This window comes from Seriola aureovittata, chromosome 1 (assembly GCF_021018895.1).
Source record: "Seriola aureovittata isolate HTS-2021-v1 ecotype China chromosome 1, ASM2101889v1, whole genome shotgun sequence".
NCBI classification, from domain to species: Eukaryota; Metazoa; Chordata; class Actinopteri; order Carangiformes; family Carangidae; genus Seriola; species Seriola aureovittata.
Window position 1 is genome coordinate 4,187,410 of NC_079364.1, and position 19,634 is coordinate 4,207,043.

Below are 19,634 nucleotides of genomic sequence, written 5' to 3' on the forward strand. Positions count from 1 at the left end.
TAATGATATGTCCACAGGAGGAAATCAGACCGACTAAACTCCACCCTGTGCTTGATGTGCAATGATGCAGCAAGTCTAATTCCCCAGGGCTCGGGATGGTCTGATTCAACACATTTCAAAGTCTGGCTCCTATGTATGAGTACAGGCAGGGAGGCTTATTAGGGTGTCAGGCAGGAGGCAGAGGGAGACAGTGCAGGGGCTGGGAAAGAGGGAGGTGTGATGGGAAAGCAAGTTGAGGATGAGTGTTGTGGTGGAGGAGGATTGCAATGTTGTATCATCAGTCTGTGATGCTGAAACTGCTCCAGAGGTTATTTTGTTCAAAAATCTTGTCATTTGTATTTTTGGTGTTCCCTTCATTACTACAACTTTTCCTTTGATTAGACATCATGCACCACAAAATCTTCTTCTTATTAAGTCATTGTTCCCTATTATTGAGTCTCAAAATTTTCATTTCCTTCATAGAGTTGAAAAACCTGCATTAGATGAAATAATTTCAACCAGTTTCAGATAAAAATCAACTTGTTAAAAACCATGGCACCCTGGGTTTGAATATTTCACTCAGTGTAAACATCATATAGCTTAAACAAAGAGCTGAAACGAGTTGATACAGAATATATCATCCTGTTGAGGTAACCTTGGTGGCCTAGGGGTTCACAGACCCTGAACCCAAACACCCTTTATGCACATCTGGTGCATATCTGGCCATTCCCCATCTCTCATTTTGCTGTCATCTCCCTACTGTAGCTATGATAAATGCCTAAAAATACATAGAAAAAAATAATAAGCTGAATAAAATTAAGAATAAAATTTTAAATGTTAAGTTACTTAAGGATGAAATAAAAAGGAGACTTGATATTAAAGGGTTAAATTTAGCTTTAAGTCACTTCTTTAGATATTGACACAAATTGCTACAGAAATCTTTACAACAAGTCGACTTGTCCAGTAAACAGGTTGCATCTTCTTGCAGTGGTAGATTTGTTTGAAGAAAATAATAGTTTTAGGGCTCAATAACAGATTCAAATACTGAATATGACGGATATTTTTCACAGTGTGGTAGTTGAAAGCCGGCACCTCATCCTTTGATTTTTGAGGATGAGTGTGACACTCACCTTACATGCACAGTTCCTGCAGTTTTCGGGCTCCATCCACAGCTCCTTATCCCGGTACACCAGGCCATTGGCACTGCATGTCCTCTCACAGTGACAGCCCTCCAGCTGGGTCAGCCTGGACTCAGCGTAGTTCAGCTGAGGATGAGCACAGAATCACCAGAGTCACCAAACTAAATCAAAAGTCTGAGCATGCATGCAGGTTAACCCCCCTCAGCCCACCCCCTCACCCACTGACGTTCCCCAGTTGGTTTTCACAGAGAGCTGCTCCACCGGGAGCTGCTCATTAGAAGAGCACACAGAAGAGTAAGTGATCATCATTCAGCTCATGCTCCAGACCTCAGGCTATGATCTACTGAGAAATGACAGACAGGACTGACAGCACTGATCCTGCCTCTTCCCTCTTCTTCTTCAGCTTATTTCATGATCAACGCTCTCGCTCTCTCTCTCTCTCTCTCGACAGAACTGATGCATCTTTGACTGACAAATGTCACAAGGCAATGTCACAGGGATGAACACAGAAGGTGGGTTGCAGCACAATGATTAACTTTACAACAGGATTTAACAACACTGTCTCTTTACACGTGTTGTATATATTACCTAAATATAACATATATACTAAAGGTGTTTCTCAAGCAACATTACATCTAGATTGGTCTTATGTTCACGGCCAATGAAACACAGAAGTGTTGGGGGACGGAGCGCAAACAATGTGCAGGATGTTAAAACTGGGGTTGGTTGAAGGTTAGGGAAGTTGACAAAGTTAGATATAGATGTATTCATATTAACTGTATCAGATACTCGACCTCTATGTAACTTGATTTATTTTTCATATTCGAACAATTGAGGTGAGTTTAAAAACTTTAAAATGGCTGTACGGAGCAAAACAAGTCAGTAAGTTTGGAGAAAACTAAAGAAAAGGACTCGACCCAATTAAGTTTTATAATGGATTCTTGGCAAAATCTGAGGCACTCAAGAGGGCGGTGATTTAAAAAGTCTTTATTTCCTCATGGCTTCATTACAACAATAAAAACATGCCTACGCATTTCAGCCATTAGGCTTTCATTCAGGGCAAGTATAAAATGGCCACCTTTGGGCTCTTCCATTTATAAGGTAGCAAGAGTCACAAGATCAGAATGGACATAGAAGTTTTTTTTCCACACCCAAGCAGCACTCCTTTTACTCTAAATTTTAAGGGGCAAAGAGTCCATAATGAAACTCAGACCCTGCTTGTAAATAAATAGCATTTTTTCCCCATTGAAAGCCAGCACCCATTAAGGTTCAGTTTGTATTTATTTATAATCTACAAACGTTCAAAGAGGCTGTTTTTCTGTGCCCACTGTATCCATCAAAGCTCACTTATGGCCTTGAGTATAGGAGCTGGTATATGTATATCTGTCATATATCTATAAAAAACACAAGATCTGCCTGAGCCATATTGAACAATCAGGGCCCTGTTTGAAAGGTGCAAAGGTGGAGGAATTCTAAAAGGTCCAATTGATCTGACCAGCAGAGGTCAACTCAGAAATTGTAGGCCCACTTAAGACAGTCGAGGCTGTTCTGCTGCTCTGCCGCCACCCCCCTCTGCTCCTCTGAGACCTGCCCAGGCCACGGTGTCAGAAGGAGAGGACTCGCTACGAATGATAGAGGCTTCTCAGTAAAAAGGAAAAATGCTGGATGTCACTAAGACTTTTTACTTCATTTAGAGGAGTCCCGGCTGGCTGCTGGAGAGCTGTGTGAGCCGTGAGCAGTGGAGATGTGTCCTGTCAAAGCCCCAAACAAAATGTTTGAAATGCAATTTCAAAGGCTGGGAGGCTGCCTTGAGGCACCACAGAGGAATACCTTCCCAGTACATCGCGAGAATCAAATGGCACAGTGATACTGCACAAAAGAGTCAGAGGCTAATAGGCATGTATCTCCTATGGTTGATACATGAGGCTGAGAGCTCAGACTGTACACAAAAAGGCTGAGAGACACGAGCGAAATAATAAAACATGAACTGAAGACAATGTAGAAACAAAGGAGGGCAAGAGAAAAGCTGCATTCATTACCTTCAATCTCTTTTGTTTCTCTCTGTGTCTGAAGGATATGTCAAACATGTATGAATACGTTTCCATGAAATGCTGGGGACCAATCAGTCTTGGGCCACTGCACAATTAATTAAATTTTGTTTGTAATCCAGATCTGGGCCGTCTGCCACCAAGTAATTATATTTTAGCCGCAACAACGAAACAAACCCACTGAGAATCCAAAACCTGATCAGAGCATCTTAAAATGTAAGTGATAAGTAAAAATGTGCCTGGGTTTACATCAGGTAGCGGCATTGTTTTCTCTTAGCCTTTCAGACTCAGCCTACATATTGTATTGTAATACAAATGCAGTGAAAGAAAGTGAGAAACCAAGAAAACGTTGTTGTAAGCAACAAAAAAATTCCAAATAACTCCTTCCAGACAAATCAAATGGAAGATATGGGGTGATTACAGATGAACAGGGAGCCTGGAACATGGCAGGGATCTTTATCGTTTTGGAGCCACATTCTTTTCACAGGGCCCAGACTATCTAGCAGCTCCCCTACATAAAGGAGGAGTTTATTTGAAAGCTTAAAAATCACAAATCTGGACAGTAACCATGAATTAATGGGTTGTTTTGCCGATATTACCAACTAACCTCTAGCAGTATGTAGCCGTGCAGACCTTTTGAGATAACTCATCTGTCTCTGACCTTGCAGTCAACTTTTTTTATTGGGACTATTTCTTTGGCGGAAGGTAGTTTAGAGACGTCAACAAATAAAACTATGTTTAAGGGGCTATTTGTAAGGTTTCTCTGCCACTGAACGTGGTTTCTGCTCCAGCAGCGGGTGGTGGTGACTGATGCTTGACAAGAGCTTCGGCCATTGTTTCGTTTACAAGACTAGAGGTTGTAATACGCCCCCTGAGCAGCGCTACGGCTTCAGGGCAGATGGGAGGCTACAGTGAGCTGCCATCGGAGGGGCTAGCTGGGCTGGGGCTAGCTGGTTAGCGTACTTCAGTAGAAGAACCTGATGGAGACACGAGTTAACATTGGCGTTGTTGGCACTGGCGAATGAAGTTTGATGCTGAAATAGTAACATTTCTTCTAGACTTGTACATCAGCTGTTAATGCTAACATTAGCTATGAAGCAATAGCAAACCTTACAAATAGCTCCATTAAATGTGTTTATTTTTTAACCAACATTTTTCCCTTTAAAGAGAACATTAATTACATTGGACATATATCTGTATTGATAGTCAATGTTGTGGTACTAGAAAAAAAAAGTGGTACTGAGCTATTTCTACTGTTTTGGCAAAAACGAAAGCTTGTGCTTCCTCTCACAAAAACACACGTAGAAAACATGCCAATGCCACCGTGCTAATCCCCACAAAAAACAAAGCTTATTGTCATTCCACCTCGCCTTGACATCTCACATCACACATTCAGGACCAGGCAATTATTCACCACATGCTGAATTCCTCCACTCTCTACAGCATCAAGGCAGAGAGCCATTTATAGCTGGAGATGACTGCATCCTCTCCACTGCAGCTCGTATGAGCAATGAGGTCAGGTGGCAATAGGTCGAGGTGCGTAAATGTGAAGGAGGCAACGCTGGAACAGCGGTAGGGTAATGTTCTTCATTTCACCCTTATTTACACCAAAAATTATTCTATAGCTCACCCGCCCGCTGAGATGTCCTTGCTTCATTCACTCCCACCTGATAGCACTCACTCATGCACGCAGAAGCACACACACATACACACACAGTTATGCAGATGTGTAGTCTTATAAATGGCTCAAGCTCTCCCCTGTGGCTCCAGGGCACAGTGCACATTGCCTGTTAGCCTCCTGCTGAGCCGGTGAAGTCGACTGACACCTCTCTGAACCCTGTATGTACCCGTCCCATGTATGTGTGTGTGTGTGTGTGTGTGTGTGTGTGTGTGTGTGTGTGTGTGTGTGTGTGTGTGTGTGTGTGTGTGTGTGTGTGTGTGTTGACAAAAAACATAATTTCTAGCATTTAAAATGACAGTTGCAGCAGCACAGGAAAATAAACATGATAATACAAACAATTTTAAGAAGATATATTCAGCAGTCATATCTCTTATTGTGCCAGCCCTGCATATGCTAATAAAGATATAGCTGCTACTGAGGATTGGTGAGTAAGGTGTGTATTGTGTATTTAAGTAGGATACTTATGAATATCTCACAATTTACTCATCACATTTCTCTGGAAATAAAATGTCTGAATCCCATATACAGAGAATAGCAGCCGATTACATGTGAGCAGGAGTTCAACTGACTAAATCCTTGAACAAACAAAACGTGAGGAAAATCCGAGAATGGAAACATTCTTCCTTCGCATTTTAGAGGTAAATTTTTTCTATATTTAATTCATCTGACGTCTGGAGTGAACACAGTAGTGACTGCTGATTCAGACAACATGACATAAGCTCATAAAATGTATAATCTTTGATCCTTTCCTTCTTTTGAAATGAAAGCACAAAAATACCCAAACCTGAGGTTAAGTTTGTCACCCGACCCCTCAACGCTCCTCATCACTTCATTTATAACTCAAGGTTACAGTTCCACGGCAACCAAGCAAACTCAATCTGCTGATGATGACCATGTAATACAGTCAAAAGCTTGAGCTGATGTTTTATCAATCGTTATTCGCAGAGTCAGGTTTTACTGTCAGAACTTTTACTCGATAATCAAACACTTGAACTCTTCAAGGAGGCACAGTAATGCATCCATATATTTCTCTATTCTTATAATGCTACTGTATATCTACAGTGAAAACTGCTCCACTGTTTCATTTCTCCTCCTGGGAACAAGTGATTGTCTGTTTGCTGCTCCCTCTTACATGCACATTAATATCTTCTTTTTTTTTTGAGTCATAAAACCACTTCAATCCACGCTCACTATAATAACTGACAGAATAATCAGATTTTCTCCAGACAGATTAAGGTGCATGTTCATTTTGTTTTTGTTTCCCAACAATAACGTCTTATCTTTTTTTGGGCACCGTCTTGTTGATGATTTGGGAGGAGAGAGAACAATGGGATTGCAACGAAGGCAGCAACAGAATCAAAGGATTTGGTTGTCTCCGGCGAAAGAACAGAAGGATGTAATTTATTTATAATATTATTTATGTATTTATTTGTTTGTCAGGCTACGACTGAGGAAGGTATTAGAGGATCTTTTAAGTGGATACTTTCATTTCTTTCGCTGACATGGTTGCCAACATTTTGCATTTTCATTGTTTTTCTTTTATCTGTAAAGTCTCTGTAAGTTCTAGTTTTGCAGTATGTTACACATTCGTCTAAGTTGTTGTACAGGCTGGTGAGCTGGTGACGGTACTGTTCTGTGTGGGAAGTTGTTTTCTGTCCTTACCTTCAGGGTCATCTTGGCCAGGAGCTCCTGAAGGTCCATGATGCCTTGCACCAGGCTCAGGAAATCGCTGCATGTCGGACAAGCTCAACGGAGGAAAAAGGAAGCACCAAAAACAGAGAAGGAAAGCACAAGGAGAGAAAGAGGGAAGCGTTTAGTGAGGAGATAAACAAAAAAAAAAATCATTAGCCTGACTGTATTTATTTGGACACAGCTCATGGTGGCCAACAGCAAACAAAAGGGAAGCCTCCGCACATCTGTTTACTCTTTGTCTTAGGCTTGTGGCTGGTGTTAGTATCAATAATAAAGCGACAAGGTGTGATTACATGCCTTATTGATCAGTGACAGACACAGTGGCACAGCCGTGACCTTGTATCTTAATCTGTTTGACAGTAAACAGATGGAGAAACAAGGTGGAGGAGAAATGAGGCTGCACACAGTCTGAATTACAGCAAAATGAAGATTACTGGAGTGAGAAAAAGAAGAAATAATGGAGAGAGTCGGCTTTGTCTGTGATCAGCGGGGAGAGAGGTCACTGCCAGATAACACATAGCTTATTACAATCCAATCTCATAATGGCACACGGTAATAGACAGGGTCCATTCTTCTTTCTACCTTTGCTCTCAGTGCGTGTTCATAACACTACGTGTGACTGTGTCATCAAGATACTTACTGCGGTTGAGGTTAGGACACTGTGTGATGTAGCCGTTGGGAGCGAAAATCAGCTTCACATCCTGAATAATGCCCTGGCAACACAGAAGGGGAAGGCACAAAGAGACAATGATATGTAAAGTATCTGTACTGATATTCCATGCTGTGGAATCAAAACCCCTTTTATGACAGACTGACATCATTGCCGCCGGTAGAGCCATGCCACTAGCATGGCGAAAAATATTAAAGGTCCCATATTGTAGAAATTGAGATTTCCATAGCCTTTTCTTATAATAAAGCAGGTCTAAGTTCTATATTAATACTGTAAGTATCAAAGCGCTCAGTCCACAGAGAAATGCACACAACCTGTATTCAGAAACTGGGATCAGAAACAATGGCTTTCTATGTGGACTGTTCTTGCTAGAGATCCAGAGAGAAGCCTGAGAGAGACTATATTGAAAACTACAATACAAATGTATCTTCTCATGGATATCAAAACTTTAAATGAACACCCCTCCCACTTTAGAAGAATTGGTTTGCTCTAGTCTTTGTTGAAAAAAACTAAAACCAAGATATTTGATCATCAAGAACATGAACGATTTTTCGGAGGATTTTTTATTTTATTTTTTTTAAGTTGAGTGTTTTCTTTTCCGAGCTAAACTAAAAAGCACTCAGAGTGTATACCTCTGTCAAGGCTGCACCATCATCTAAATTACAATAAAAAGATGTGCATCTGGACCAAGACCTGCAGTAAAGTGCACGCAGTGATTTACAAACTGAAATCCTCCAAAATCTAAGTTGGCCTAATGTCATGGAAACCTTGCATCCTAGAAAACTGGAAATCACATAACTAACTGATATTATAAAAGGTTTGCTTGCATTGTACAAATGGTGAGAGAACACCACATATACTACCACGCTCTGCAGACAGCATCCATTCCTAACTGAACTGAAGTCAGTAAATGGCCTATAACCGATAGAGTTCTCTCCTTTAACAGACTGTGTGTCAGTCACTCTGAATGACAGGCTATCTCCAGAGGTGCAGGGCTGGTAAATAAAGGGCTTCTTGATAACCACAGGGAGCAACCTTGGAAAAAAGGCACCTCTCTAATGGAAAACAGAACTTGTAAAACACTGGTGTGCCCCCCATCCCACACCCACACACACACACACACACACATACACATATATGAGAAGGCAATATAATTTCACCATTCCTTCAAAGCTTCTCCTGAAAACTGGCTACTGGAGGGATATTAGAATTCCCAACCACAAGCACAGTTGGCATCAACTCATCTCTGCTTTATTCTGTATGTGAAATTCATTTACAGTGAATTTGGCTTGCCTGGATGCAAGCAACACCTGCCTCCATTTCACAGAGAGAGAGAGAGAGAGAGAGAGAGAGAGAGAGAGAGAGAGAGAGAGAGAGAGCCTTGAGGTGAACAGACTTGCAGCACAGACTGAGAACAAACACACTCTCCTTCTCACACATACAGGCTTTGTGAAGAAATGCACAGTGAAGAACAGATTGTCAGTGTCAGAACGAAAATGAGGGTGCAGATCACGGTTGTCTGTCCCAGAGGTGTTACATAAGAGGCCTGACCACACATCACTGTCATTGATCAGTAGGTAATTTGAACTGAAGTCATAAAATCTCTCCTCTCGCTTTCTTTCAAACACACAAACACACTCTTACACACAAACACAGGAAGAAATGTGCACAAGTGTTTCATTCCTCTGCCAAATCCTAATGGGACTATTAAGGAATAATGTCTTTCCCCTCATGATAACACAAGTCCAATTACACAGCTGCATTTTAAGTTATTTACATTAGTATTTAAGTGTTAGGACAGGGTCACATTCTCCATTGTTTTGTCTCAGTGCAGCTGACACGCTGGATTTGAAATTAATGGAGAAAAATGTGCTGATGTTCAGCGTTAAGTCTGAACTAATCAATATTATATTAACAGTGAATCGAAGGAGTATGCGTGATATGAAAGGACTCAGGGCTTTGAACACAGAGCAAATTATGCTGCTATGTTTTGTTGTATGTTTCAGTCTCACACCAGAAGCCAGCTGTTTTCAGCAAACCTCTGACAGAGCACCTGCACTGCCACCTGCCCTGCACAAACCGGCAGGCAGACAAAGTTAGCAACTAGATAATGTTTGTTTTTTTCTCATGAGTTGGAGGAGAGCGAAACAAAGCTGGAAGGAGAAAGATAATTGGACTTGGACATTCATTAGGTGAACACAAATACCTCCAAATGCGTCCTCTGTGTCTATGTGTGTAATTAGTAAATAGTTTTGCTGGCCGGAGCAATCTTATAATTTCCTAATATGGATGGGATTGGATATGGATATGGATGTTTGTCAGCTTCTTTTGCTTTGAAGAGCCCTTACAATTAAAGTAGGGAAGCTTTAAAGAGGCTATTTTTAGGTTTCTTTGCTGCCAAACGTGATTTCTTGCCATGTGCTAAATGAAATGGGTAAATCAAAATGAAAATAACATGCAGGAAGAAGAGACCTTTAGAATGTAAGTGCATGTGTTTTCATGCATTTGTATGGGAAACGGATATCTTTAAATAGATGAAAAAGTGATGGGACTTTAGTTCTCTGGACTAAGGTAAGGTTTGGTTTTGGGTTTAGATTAGAATTAAAGTTAGGATTGGTTTAAGGTTTGGTTATGATTCATGCAGGGGAAAAGTACATATCTAACAAAGGTCCTCACAAGGAATGCAAATCGTGTGTGTGTGTTTGTGTGTGTGTGTGTGTGTGTGTGTGTGTGTGTGTGTGTGTGTGTGTGTGTGTGTGGTGCATGCTTAAGCACAGTTTATGCATCATTTGTTTCTTGGTGTCCCCAAACATTCCCACGTGCACTCACTGTTATTGCTGATAAAATTACCTTGACTCTGCTTGTCTGCACACTTTTACTGTCATAATTCCCAGTTCACTTGTTTATTATAGCAATAATGGGCCAGGCATGTTTGGCCAGAGCTTCGCCTTTGGGCAGCATTGAGGTCTATTACCCTGTTCTTTATCCTGCGACTCTTTCTTTCTCACTTTGATCATGCAAAACATGACTTTTCCTTTATTTGGTAATCTGGCAAGGTGTGAAGACTTAAGTTCCACCTGCAGTTCATCTCCCAGGACCAAATCATCTTCAACAACACTAATTAACAAGTGTGAGAAGGAAGAGACAAAGGACAGGTGAACAGAGAGACACCGAAGATGATCTGTATAAAGAAGTAACTTTATATGTCCATGCTCCAGTTTGACATAAACCAACTAATGAATACAAAAGTTTGAAATCAACACAGTGGTGGACAGTAATGATTTCGCTCGCCCTGTGTTGGTATGAGATTGTCAATGCAGCCGTTAAGTAACAAAAACGTGCAGACATTAGGGGCTTAAACCATCATTCTATATAGTGCAACAAACAGCAGGAAAAGGGGTAAAAATGAGTTGGTTCACCCAGGTGTTGTTTTTATATCAATGCCAATCAGAGCTGGAGCTGAAAAATACCCCAAACTTTACTGTATTACTACTGATCGAGGGCAGAACAGAGCAAGCATGCCAGGGAGGAGAAAAATATGTTGTGGATATTGCAAGGCTGAAATAAAAAAGGGGAAAGACGTGAACAAAGCACAAGCAAGCTAATTTAAACAAGCAGGAAACAGAGGAGACTATACGACAGACACAAAGGAAAGTAAAAGGCAAATTGAGTGAGAGATCTAAACTCACGTTCAGGTCTGGCGTTTCCTCCATCATGCTACGTTATGTAACATGTTCAAGCTCTCCATCATTGTCTGTGCTAGAGTAATTACTGTCCCGTAGCGCATGAAACACCTAGCGTTTCACAAAAGCACTGGTTCCAAATGAGCCTGCAGTGTCCCTGAGGAGCTAGAATCCTTGGCACAATGGATTCTAGATAAAGATAATTTATTACGGTTGCGCCTTCAGATGGAGAGGCCCCCGAGATGAGGCGGCGCCAGGACGTGGAGCGTCTCAAGCCACTGCGAGGGCTCAATATGTATTATTTAAAGGCGTAGTTAGCTCGTCTTATCATTATCCCACTCCTGAATCCTGAATGGGATAGATTACAGCTGCTGGTTCATTTCACCTCCTATCTCCATCTGCAGAGATACTTCTATAGCTCATGGCCATCTTTCCCTTTCCTTAGCCTTTTGCCTTTTTATTCTTCTCTCAACAAACTCCTCACCCCTCTCTGCTTTTGACACGAAGAGACATAAGCAGACTCTGTTTATCCCCTCGTATTTAGCACGTTAAAGAAGGGGGCAGGTGAGAGAGTGTGAACGGAATTGCAAAGGAGTAGTGATGATAAGTTAGACAATATGTTTTGTCTCTGTCTGTCTGAGTCATTCTCTGTTTGTGTGTGTTTGTGTGTGTGTGTGTGTGTGTGTGTGTGTATCTGACCACTGTGTGCCAAGAAATGGTTACAGCACATAATTCCCTGTAAAACTACAACCTATTATTTTGTGCACAGATTAAACTAATCAGACACAAGCTAATTTACAGACTGTGGCAAACTAAAGACTACAACAGGATTTTAGAGAGTTTGTGTCAAACCTTCCAAACATGCAAATAAACAGCAGCCTCAAGCTGAGATGTAGCTAGGGACATAGCTAGTAGGCTAACTTAGGTACGATATTGGAACCTGATGGGTTGTCTAATGTGCTGTTTGTGACCTGTTTGTTCATGTAGGACACCTATACGAACAGGAAATAGTTTTGAAATGATTTGAATAACCCTAACCCTCCATAAGAAGATATATATGTGGTTTTAAGAACCAAAAATCTCAATGTAGATTCACATCTCCTCTCTCAGGCTTCTCTCTGGAGCTCTAATAACAGGTCAGTGAGCCAATAAGAAGAGAGGAGGCTCTGATCATCTCTTCTGATTGGCTGACTGCTTTCTGAGTGATTGACTAAAAATATAGCAGATTTCAGGAAAACACTCAGAGAAACCCAATCCTGAAAGGTTAGATAGTGGGTCCAGGTGGGCGGGGCTTGGGGCACAGCTGAGGGTGGTGACTGCTTTGTTTATGACCTCATAAAGTTACGGAAATCCTGACGGCTGGTTTTAAGGCTCAGTTTCTGAATACAGGCTGTGTGCATTTCTCTGTGGACTGAGCTCTTTGATACTTTCACAGTATTAATATCAACCTAGACCTGATCTATAATGGACATCTACCTTTAGACTATATGAAACATTTAAGCAGAACTCTGAAATTATTTCAACTATTGTCTAGAATCAGCACAGTTTCCCTCTCAACCCCACAGGTCATCTGTGCAAGGGACGTGTTATGACCCACAGTTATGTTCTATTGTTAGGTGACTTCTAGCCACTGTAATGTGATTATTACATCATCATCATGACAGGCATAAGGCAAAGGTCTGGTGACGTAGCGTACAGAGCGACCAAGTCCACATTAGGCGGACATCGGGGCGGATGAACAAGCTTATTAAACTGAAGACAGTTTTGGCGTGGGTTGCGTCTAATGCAACATGTCTCCACATGGTGAGGAACTGCCCGAACGATTAAGAAACCAGACTGTGAGACTTCATAAAGATGGAGAGGCTACAAGAGCATCAGTGAGCTACTGAATATAAGCCGAAACACAGTTGCAGCAGTGTTTAGGAGCTGTGGGAGCCAAGCCACCAATAACAGAAGGTGCAGTGGACATCCTTGAAAAATAACACCCCACATACAATTCACTATTTATGTGCCCTTCATTGAAAAAACAGATGGGTAGAGTGCTTCTCACTTGATCACAAAAATAAAAGAATGGAATCTCACTAATGAAGGGTGCGGTGACTTTTGTTGCAGCTGGTCCTTAAATATGGAACTTTCATTAGAGTTTAATTAGTCAAGAATTTCTGTTTTTCAAATTAATTGGTTTCATTCATCTTGAGCTTAAGTTCAAAACAAAATGAAACTCGATAACAGGATTTCAAATTACTTGGAGGAGTCGTTGGCCAGTGTCAACAGGTTTAGTTAGTCGTATAGTGTCAAGCAACTGTTACCAGGACAAGTGTTACAATTTGAGCAAACATTTTAGAGTTATTTTCTGTGGCCCTGCTATAATGACAGTTTATTTCTTATATCTGTCAGTGCCTTTTATTCTCTCTGTAGTGAAATCAAAGCTACTAAATTTAAAGTAATAAAAGTTTTGGCCCATAAATATTATGAAAAATAAATAGTAATAAAAAAAAAAAGGTGCAGCACTAAATGGCCCTCTGATACACTGATCAACAGGTCCTTGATTCCAGGTGCTACAAGTGCACCTGTCAGCCAACATGCAAACTCATCCCAGTGTAAACCTGAAGGGAGAATCTCCTCATTCCCTCCGTCACTTGACACAAGCCTGAACGTTTTTCCTACCATCTGTCCCTGCTGCTGACAAACACTTTTTGAGTGCTCTCTGCACATGAAGGGAACACAGACTCCGAGCACTGAGCCGACTGAACACAGGGAACTGGATGATGGAGCTGCGTCTATTAAGACCAGAGTTTTCTTTCAGAAGAGGGAGCTCCTTGAAGTGTCGGTGCGAGAGGGGATGAAGGAAGGAAGAGGAGAAGGAAGTAGAGTGTAGAGGAACAGTGAGCTGATGCGCAGCAGCGATAGTGTCAAAGCACGGGGAGGAGAAATAATTTAAACCACAGTCGGTTCTGTGGTTGCTAATCAATATGTTACATAGATAAAAATAAAAGACCCATTGATTGCATGGCAGGTGGGCAGGAGAGGTGGGAATATCAAGAGCCTGTGCACGTCTTGGTGATACCACGCTGCCCCCTCCCTGCTGCGAGCGCATGCAGGAGCCTGACAAAATGAGTAGTGATTAAAAAATCGACAACATTGTAATGGGCTTGGGAATAAGCGTTTCAAAGCACACGTTGAGCTTTTGCAGTTCCTCTGTGAGCCCTCAGTGCTTCTTTCTTGTATCTTCCACTTGGCTCTCTTCCCCGCACAGCCTACTCCAAATCTGGCCAATTATCCATGCGATCTTGAATGCAAAGCACGTTCAGGTACGGGAAAGGAAGTGTATATGTGTGTGTGTGTGTGTGTGTGTGTGTGTGTGTGTGTACATACACATCATCTGTGGGTTCTTACCTTAAACAGGCCATGCTTGTGGCTGTGCTGGCCTAGCCACACTCCACTGCCTGGGGTGAGCTCCATCTGAGGAGGGTCTATCACCCGCTCGTAAATCCTGCCAACAACAAATCAGAAGAGAATGTTTGGTTATGATAACGACACACACACAAACATGTGTCTCTTTTTGTCCTGCGCTGGCAGGAACACTGATCCAATACAGCTGAATAGCAGAGGAAATCCAACAGACTGTGTGCATGTCCGCTCCCTCACTCCCTCTCGCCCTCTCTCTCCCTTCATGGAAAACAGAGAGTGTAGGGCAGAGGCTTTTCTCCTCAAGCATGACAGCCAGTCTCGCCTCACGGCTCTCTAACATGGTATTGATATCTAGACCTGAGATGCAGGCTGGATTAACCATCCAACTCCTGACACAGACACAAACAGACTTTGGCATTATCAAGGCAAACAAACCTCAGCGTCATTCACCATTTTTTCCTGCGCTGAGGTGGGCTTAACAATGCCAGCGAGCTCCCATGAGGATGTCACAGAACAATTTGTCAGGTTTTGCCCTCCTCCTCCTCCTCCTCCTATTCTTCATGCAAGAACTCATGCCTCCTGCTTGCAGGGACGCACTCGGAGTGGCAAGCAGATTTCTCTCTCTTTCACCTTTCACTGAAAGGGCATTGCAGTAATTTAGTGCTTGTTTTGATCTCTGTGACAGAGGAATTGCAATAATGACTTCAACAACGTTGTAGGCTTTACTTAAAAAAAAAAAAGTAAAAAAAGTTATAGTCACTATGTTCAGGAGTCTTCAGAGTGAAGAGGAGTCGTCATCATCATCATGCAAAGTAAAACTTCCTCTTATTAGTGGTGGGGGTTATTTCCCAAACAGAGTACAGGACAGAGAGTGAGGTTTGTGAGCCAGAAAAGGTCAGCAGCTGAGCAGGTGATCAGTCTTGATATATGACTGTACCAATCGGCCGCACATAAATCACATTCATTTTTCTGCTTTTGGCTAATACTTAAAGCTCCATTAAGCTTATTTGTGCTATTAACATTGAGTGAAATGACTCACTGTAATGTCAAAAGATCGCTGGTGCTGCTAATCCCTGCAGCGCTGAAGCTTTCAAAAAGGTTTTCCCTCAGCTTTTGGTTTTGATTTGACTGAACATATGGTCGACTATAAGGGCTCTCACTAACCCACCCACCATATATAGAAGCAAGTTACTTAACCTGCACAAAAGGGAGAGGGAGCAATTAGCAGGAAAACATCACAGTGGTGTTTCTCTCAGAAGCTAGCAAATCATGACTATAATGGCTGTTAACATTCAATTAACATTTCACACTAATGGAAAGAGAGTGGGCTCCATTGGGATGCCATTTTTACTCCACATGTGAAATACATGAAGTGGGCGCTTGCTAACATGTTAGCCATAAGAGCTATATGATATATATTACATACAGTTCTGGGATGTGTTTTCTGATTTCAAGTAGTCAAGCATTACTTTTGTCAAATTGAATGCACTTTTAAATGTTAAATGCTGTGTGTCGTCCTGAATATGAATTTAACACAATACAAGATTGATTGATACATCACTTTGCAAATTATACTCTTCTGACCTGTGTGCATCAAAGTAAACACATTTAGAAACTACACATGGTGGATCTTTTTAATCCTAAAAAGAAACGATTTTTCCTCCAGCGAGAGAATGAATCAATTACTCAACAGCAGCAGTTTGTCATCTAAATATATGAATCACAGTCAGAGTCTCTTTTATGTCAGTAAATGCTTACAAAGGAGAAGCACGATGCCACACCTTTCTAATTATAGGGCATTTATTTATACGCATGCATCTTCTAAATAATGCATCTTAATTCTTGGATCTGCAACTTTGTGCATATGTTATTCTGTGCACATATTTCGTGCTTGTTCATTCTGATGTGCAAGTGCTGCAGTGCCTCAATGCTGTTTATGCTGTACCTTTCTTATTTCCCACCTGCTGAGAGAGCTGTCACTGCGGTAGAGAATGTAGAGGTCATGAGAATATGCTCTGTTTTGTGCCCCCCCGCCCAAAAAACCTTTCCATCTTCCCTTCCTTCACCTTCCTCTCTTGCCAGCGGCTCAGTGGCGGTGAAGAGTGGGAGTTTCACAGAGGGGAAACACTGGAGAGAGCGGCTATCATGGCGATGATGCCAATTAGAATAGTGATGTGCTCACGGGCATATTTGCATGCTCTGACACCACAAGCTGCACCCATCAACAGCCAATTATATGGGACATCCACCAGTCACCACTGTATACTGTGATTAACAGTCCTCTTCTATCACCATGGTGCAGGATTCAATGAGCTACACTTTACAACCCAGAGAATAAAAGAGTGAATGTGAATAGATGTAATTAATGTGTTGGCAACATTTTACATTCATTAATAAAACATTTTATCACAAACCATAGTGGTATTTAGTCAAGCAGGTGGCTTTGGTTTTTTTTTATCCAGGTTTTGAAATTTTCTACCTCCACCCAAATACATGTAGATGTATATGAACATGTAGATGAACAGAGGTAGTTTTTTTTTTTTCTTTTTTTGGAAGTAAGGTGAACTGAACCTTTAAAGTTATGGAGACAAGAAATCCAACTGTATTTTTGATCATATCTAAGGTTGGCTTGTTTTGGCAATAGGCATTGACTATATTTACATTCAGTAATTACCTCTGTTTTAAGTCTGCCATTCGTTAATTGCATTCAGATTGCCAACCTGTGCATGAGGGGATTCACAGGGAATGATGCAGCATGTAATCCATCGTGACTGATTGTGATTTTAACTCCCTGACATCGGCCCCGCTGTTCACTGCTCGCTCTGCCGCCGCCTCGTCGGAGCTGTACGTTGTATTCCTACAGCTGCTAGTTAAACATTAAAAGCATTCAACAAACTCCTCAGCAAGGTATCCAACCCCACCATGCCCTACTGCTGTGTGCTGCGAGTGGCGTGAAATGAGACTGCAGTTTGCAACTGTTGACTGATGTCTTTATTAACACGACACGAGTTTGTTTGGCTGCTTTGAAAATACCAGTTGCTCTTCTGTTGTATTTCTGACAAAGCACCAAAGCATTCTGGGACCTGTTGTATTTAATCACACTCGCTGTCACGCCCAGTAACCATGGGAGTCACCAAATCAACCAGGACTGAAATCTTAAGCATTGTAACTTTAATGTGGGATTAGCAGTGGTGCGGTGCTTTGCCAAATCCCTTTAGTATCTTCTGCACATTAGCAAAAGAATGCTAATCAATAAAAGCTTGTTGGACATGGAGTGGCTTGCAGGGGAATACATGATACACTCGAGTTACATGAACCAGACCCATCACTTCATCCATAACCGGTAAAATAGGGCAGCGCTGCTCCACTTTCACACTGCTCCTCTTAACCTTTATCAGTGTCTGTGCGGATATGAGTGAGACAGAGAGAAACCCACATCTCGACACAAAAGAAAAAGTCAGGCAGGCGCGGAGCGACTCGGCCATCATTCATGTGAATGGCAAAGCTGAGGCAAAGAGAAAGCCCTGAGATGTGGGAAGTGCCGCATTGTCGTCCAGCTGGAGCCGAGAATGCGCTATACGGTGGAGACTGTATAAATCCACATCTGAACACATATTTTGTTGACAGTCCTACTTCAATGAGCTGCCAGGCCGCCTAGTTTCCACTGACTTACCGGCCGAATTGAATAAACTACATGTAATCTTGGGCAGTCAGGATTTCAGCTATATTGGCTGGCTGTTTCCTAAGTTTGTCTTTAAGCCGCCGATAAGAGCAAATAAAAAGACAAAATAAACACTAAATAAAGCCACAAACACTATCAAAAGCCCTGTCCAGAAAATTCCAAAAACTAACAGCTTTCTTCTTCAAAAGTGAGACACAATATTTAGGTCTTTGGCAGCCTTCAAGGCTCCCCTTCAAAAGAACAATCTCAATCACAGCCTTCATTATTTGCTCTGCCAATATCAGTCGGCCACACTAAACTCCAGACCACTTCCAATTTTCCACTAGTTGAGCTTGAGACATTTTCTGTCATGTTTGTGTCTTTCCTTTGCCAGAGATATGAAGTCAGAAATCAGGGAGTCAAAGTCCCTTTTGAATCACTTGCTTCACTGTGGGACAAAATTCTCAAAGCTCTCCATTAATCCACTGCCAAAAGCAAGCTGGGATATGTCACGTCACTGAAAGCGGGAGGGAGATTACTGGTTACTGTGGTATTTTGGGCAGGAGGTTAAAAAAAAAAATCTGTATCACCTTCTGAAAAATGCTTCAAAGGTGTGTGTGTGTGTAAATGGGGTTGGTGTTTGATGGCCCTTTATCAAATCTGTCAGAGAAGAATCAACTTATGATACATCGGCGTCCGGGAATGTTTCCTGACTAGCCCTGACGCTTGCTGACAACAGGAAACAAAAAGGATTTAATTTAATAATAATTTTCATGAAATGTAAATAATTCCTGACCAACCCCTTTTAAAAATTGCTGCTGCCTGTGTGTGGACGGGTGTGTGGGTGTGTGTGTGTGTGTATGTGTGTGTGTGTGTGGTGCTGGGTAACGTCCTCTTGTATACAAGCCTAGTCAGTCTGAATCCCTGCAAAAGAAAAATGTGTCCATTACATGTCTCAGTAACTCATTTCAGCGTGTGCTTATTTAATAAAGCAATTCCAGTTTCCTTTCATAGTGATCGTCGCTTCGTCTGACAGCGCAGCCAGCAGCCGCGCAGAGGAGGTACTCTGAAGAGCATATCTTAATTAGCAGCGACATAATGAAGAATACGTATGTGCCGGTGAGAAGTGGTATGTGACAGTTTCTAAGTGCCACAAGCTGGTGTTGTGTCAAGGTCTGTTGATATGCGTTTCCCCTTCCTAACCTGAGCGTATCCTTCGTGACATACCAGCCACAGTCAGAACGGTTATAGTATCTGAAAACTGAAAAATCTATTCTCAAATTGACTTCGATTTAGCGGTTTAACAAAGTTTAAAAGTAGTATTATAATTAAGACCCGAAATATTATATTTAACAACTAAAACTCAAAGAGCTGAAGCTATTTAAGAACTAAAACTCATCAAAAAGTTTAATCAGATTGAAAACCTGTTTCCCAAGTGACTAAATGACTGAATATAACATTAGCATTGTGCTTTACTGCTTTGTTCAAAAAAACTAAAAGAGATAACAGGTTGTCAAAAAGATTCGGAAGACTCTGTGCTAAAAGTAGCTTGTCAAAATGTTTTGATCGTTTCGTTTTTGTGTTGATTTGTGGCTTTACCAGTCTTTCCTGTTTTATCCACAATCCAAAAAGGTGCAGCTACAGGAACATGATGGCATGACGAGCATATT

At 41.6% G+C, this 19,634-nt stretch overlaps 1 protein-coding gene across 1 annotated transcript in view; it reads right to left on the bottom strand.

The window, feature by feature from the left end:
* LOC130168760 (protein kinase C-binding protein NELL1-like) overlaps positions 1-19,634 on the bottom strand; it is a 238,809-nt gene that overhangs the window by 155,811 nt on the left and 63,364 nt on the right. The window contains exons 5-8 of the mRNA XM_056375248.1: positions 14,289-14,385; positions 7,180-7,252; positions 6,510-6,592; positions 1,110-1,244 (exon numbers count right to left, since the gene is read on the bottom strand). Coding sequence (XP_056231223.1) covers positions 1,110-1,244; positions 6,510-6,592; positions 7,180-7,252; positions 14,289-14,385 — 388 coding nt within the window. The remainder of the gene's footprint in view (positions 1-1,109; positions 1,245-6,509; positions 6,593-7,179; positions 7,253-14,288; positions 14,386-19,634) is intronic.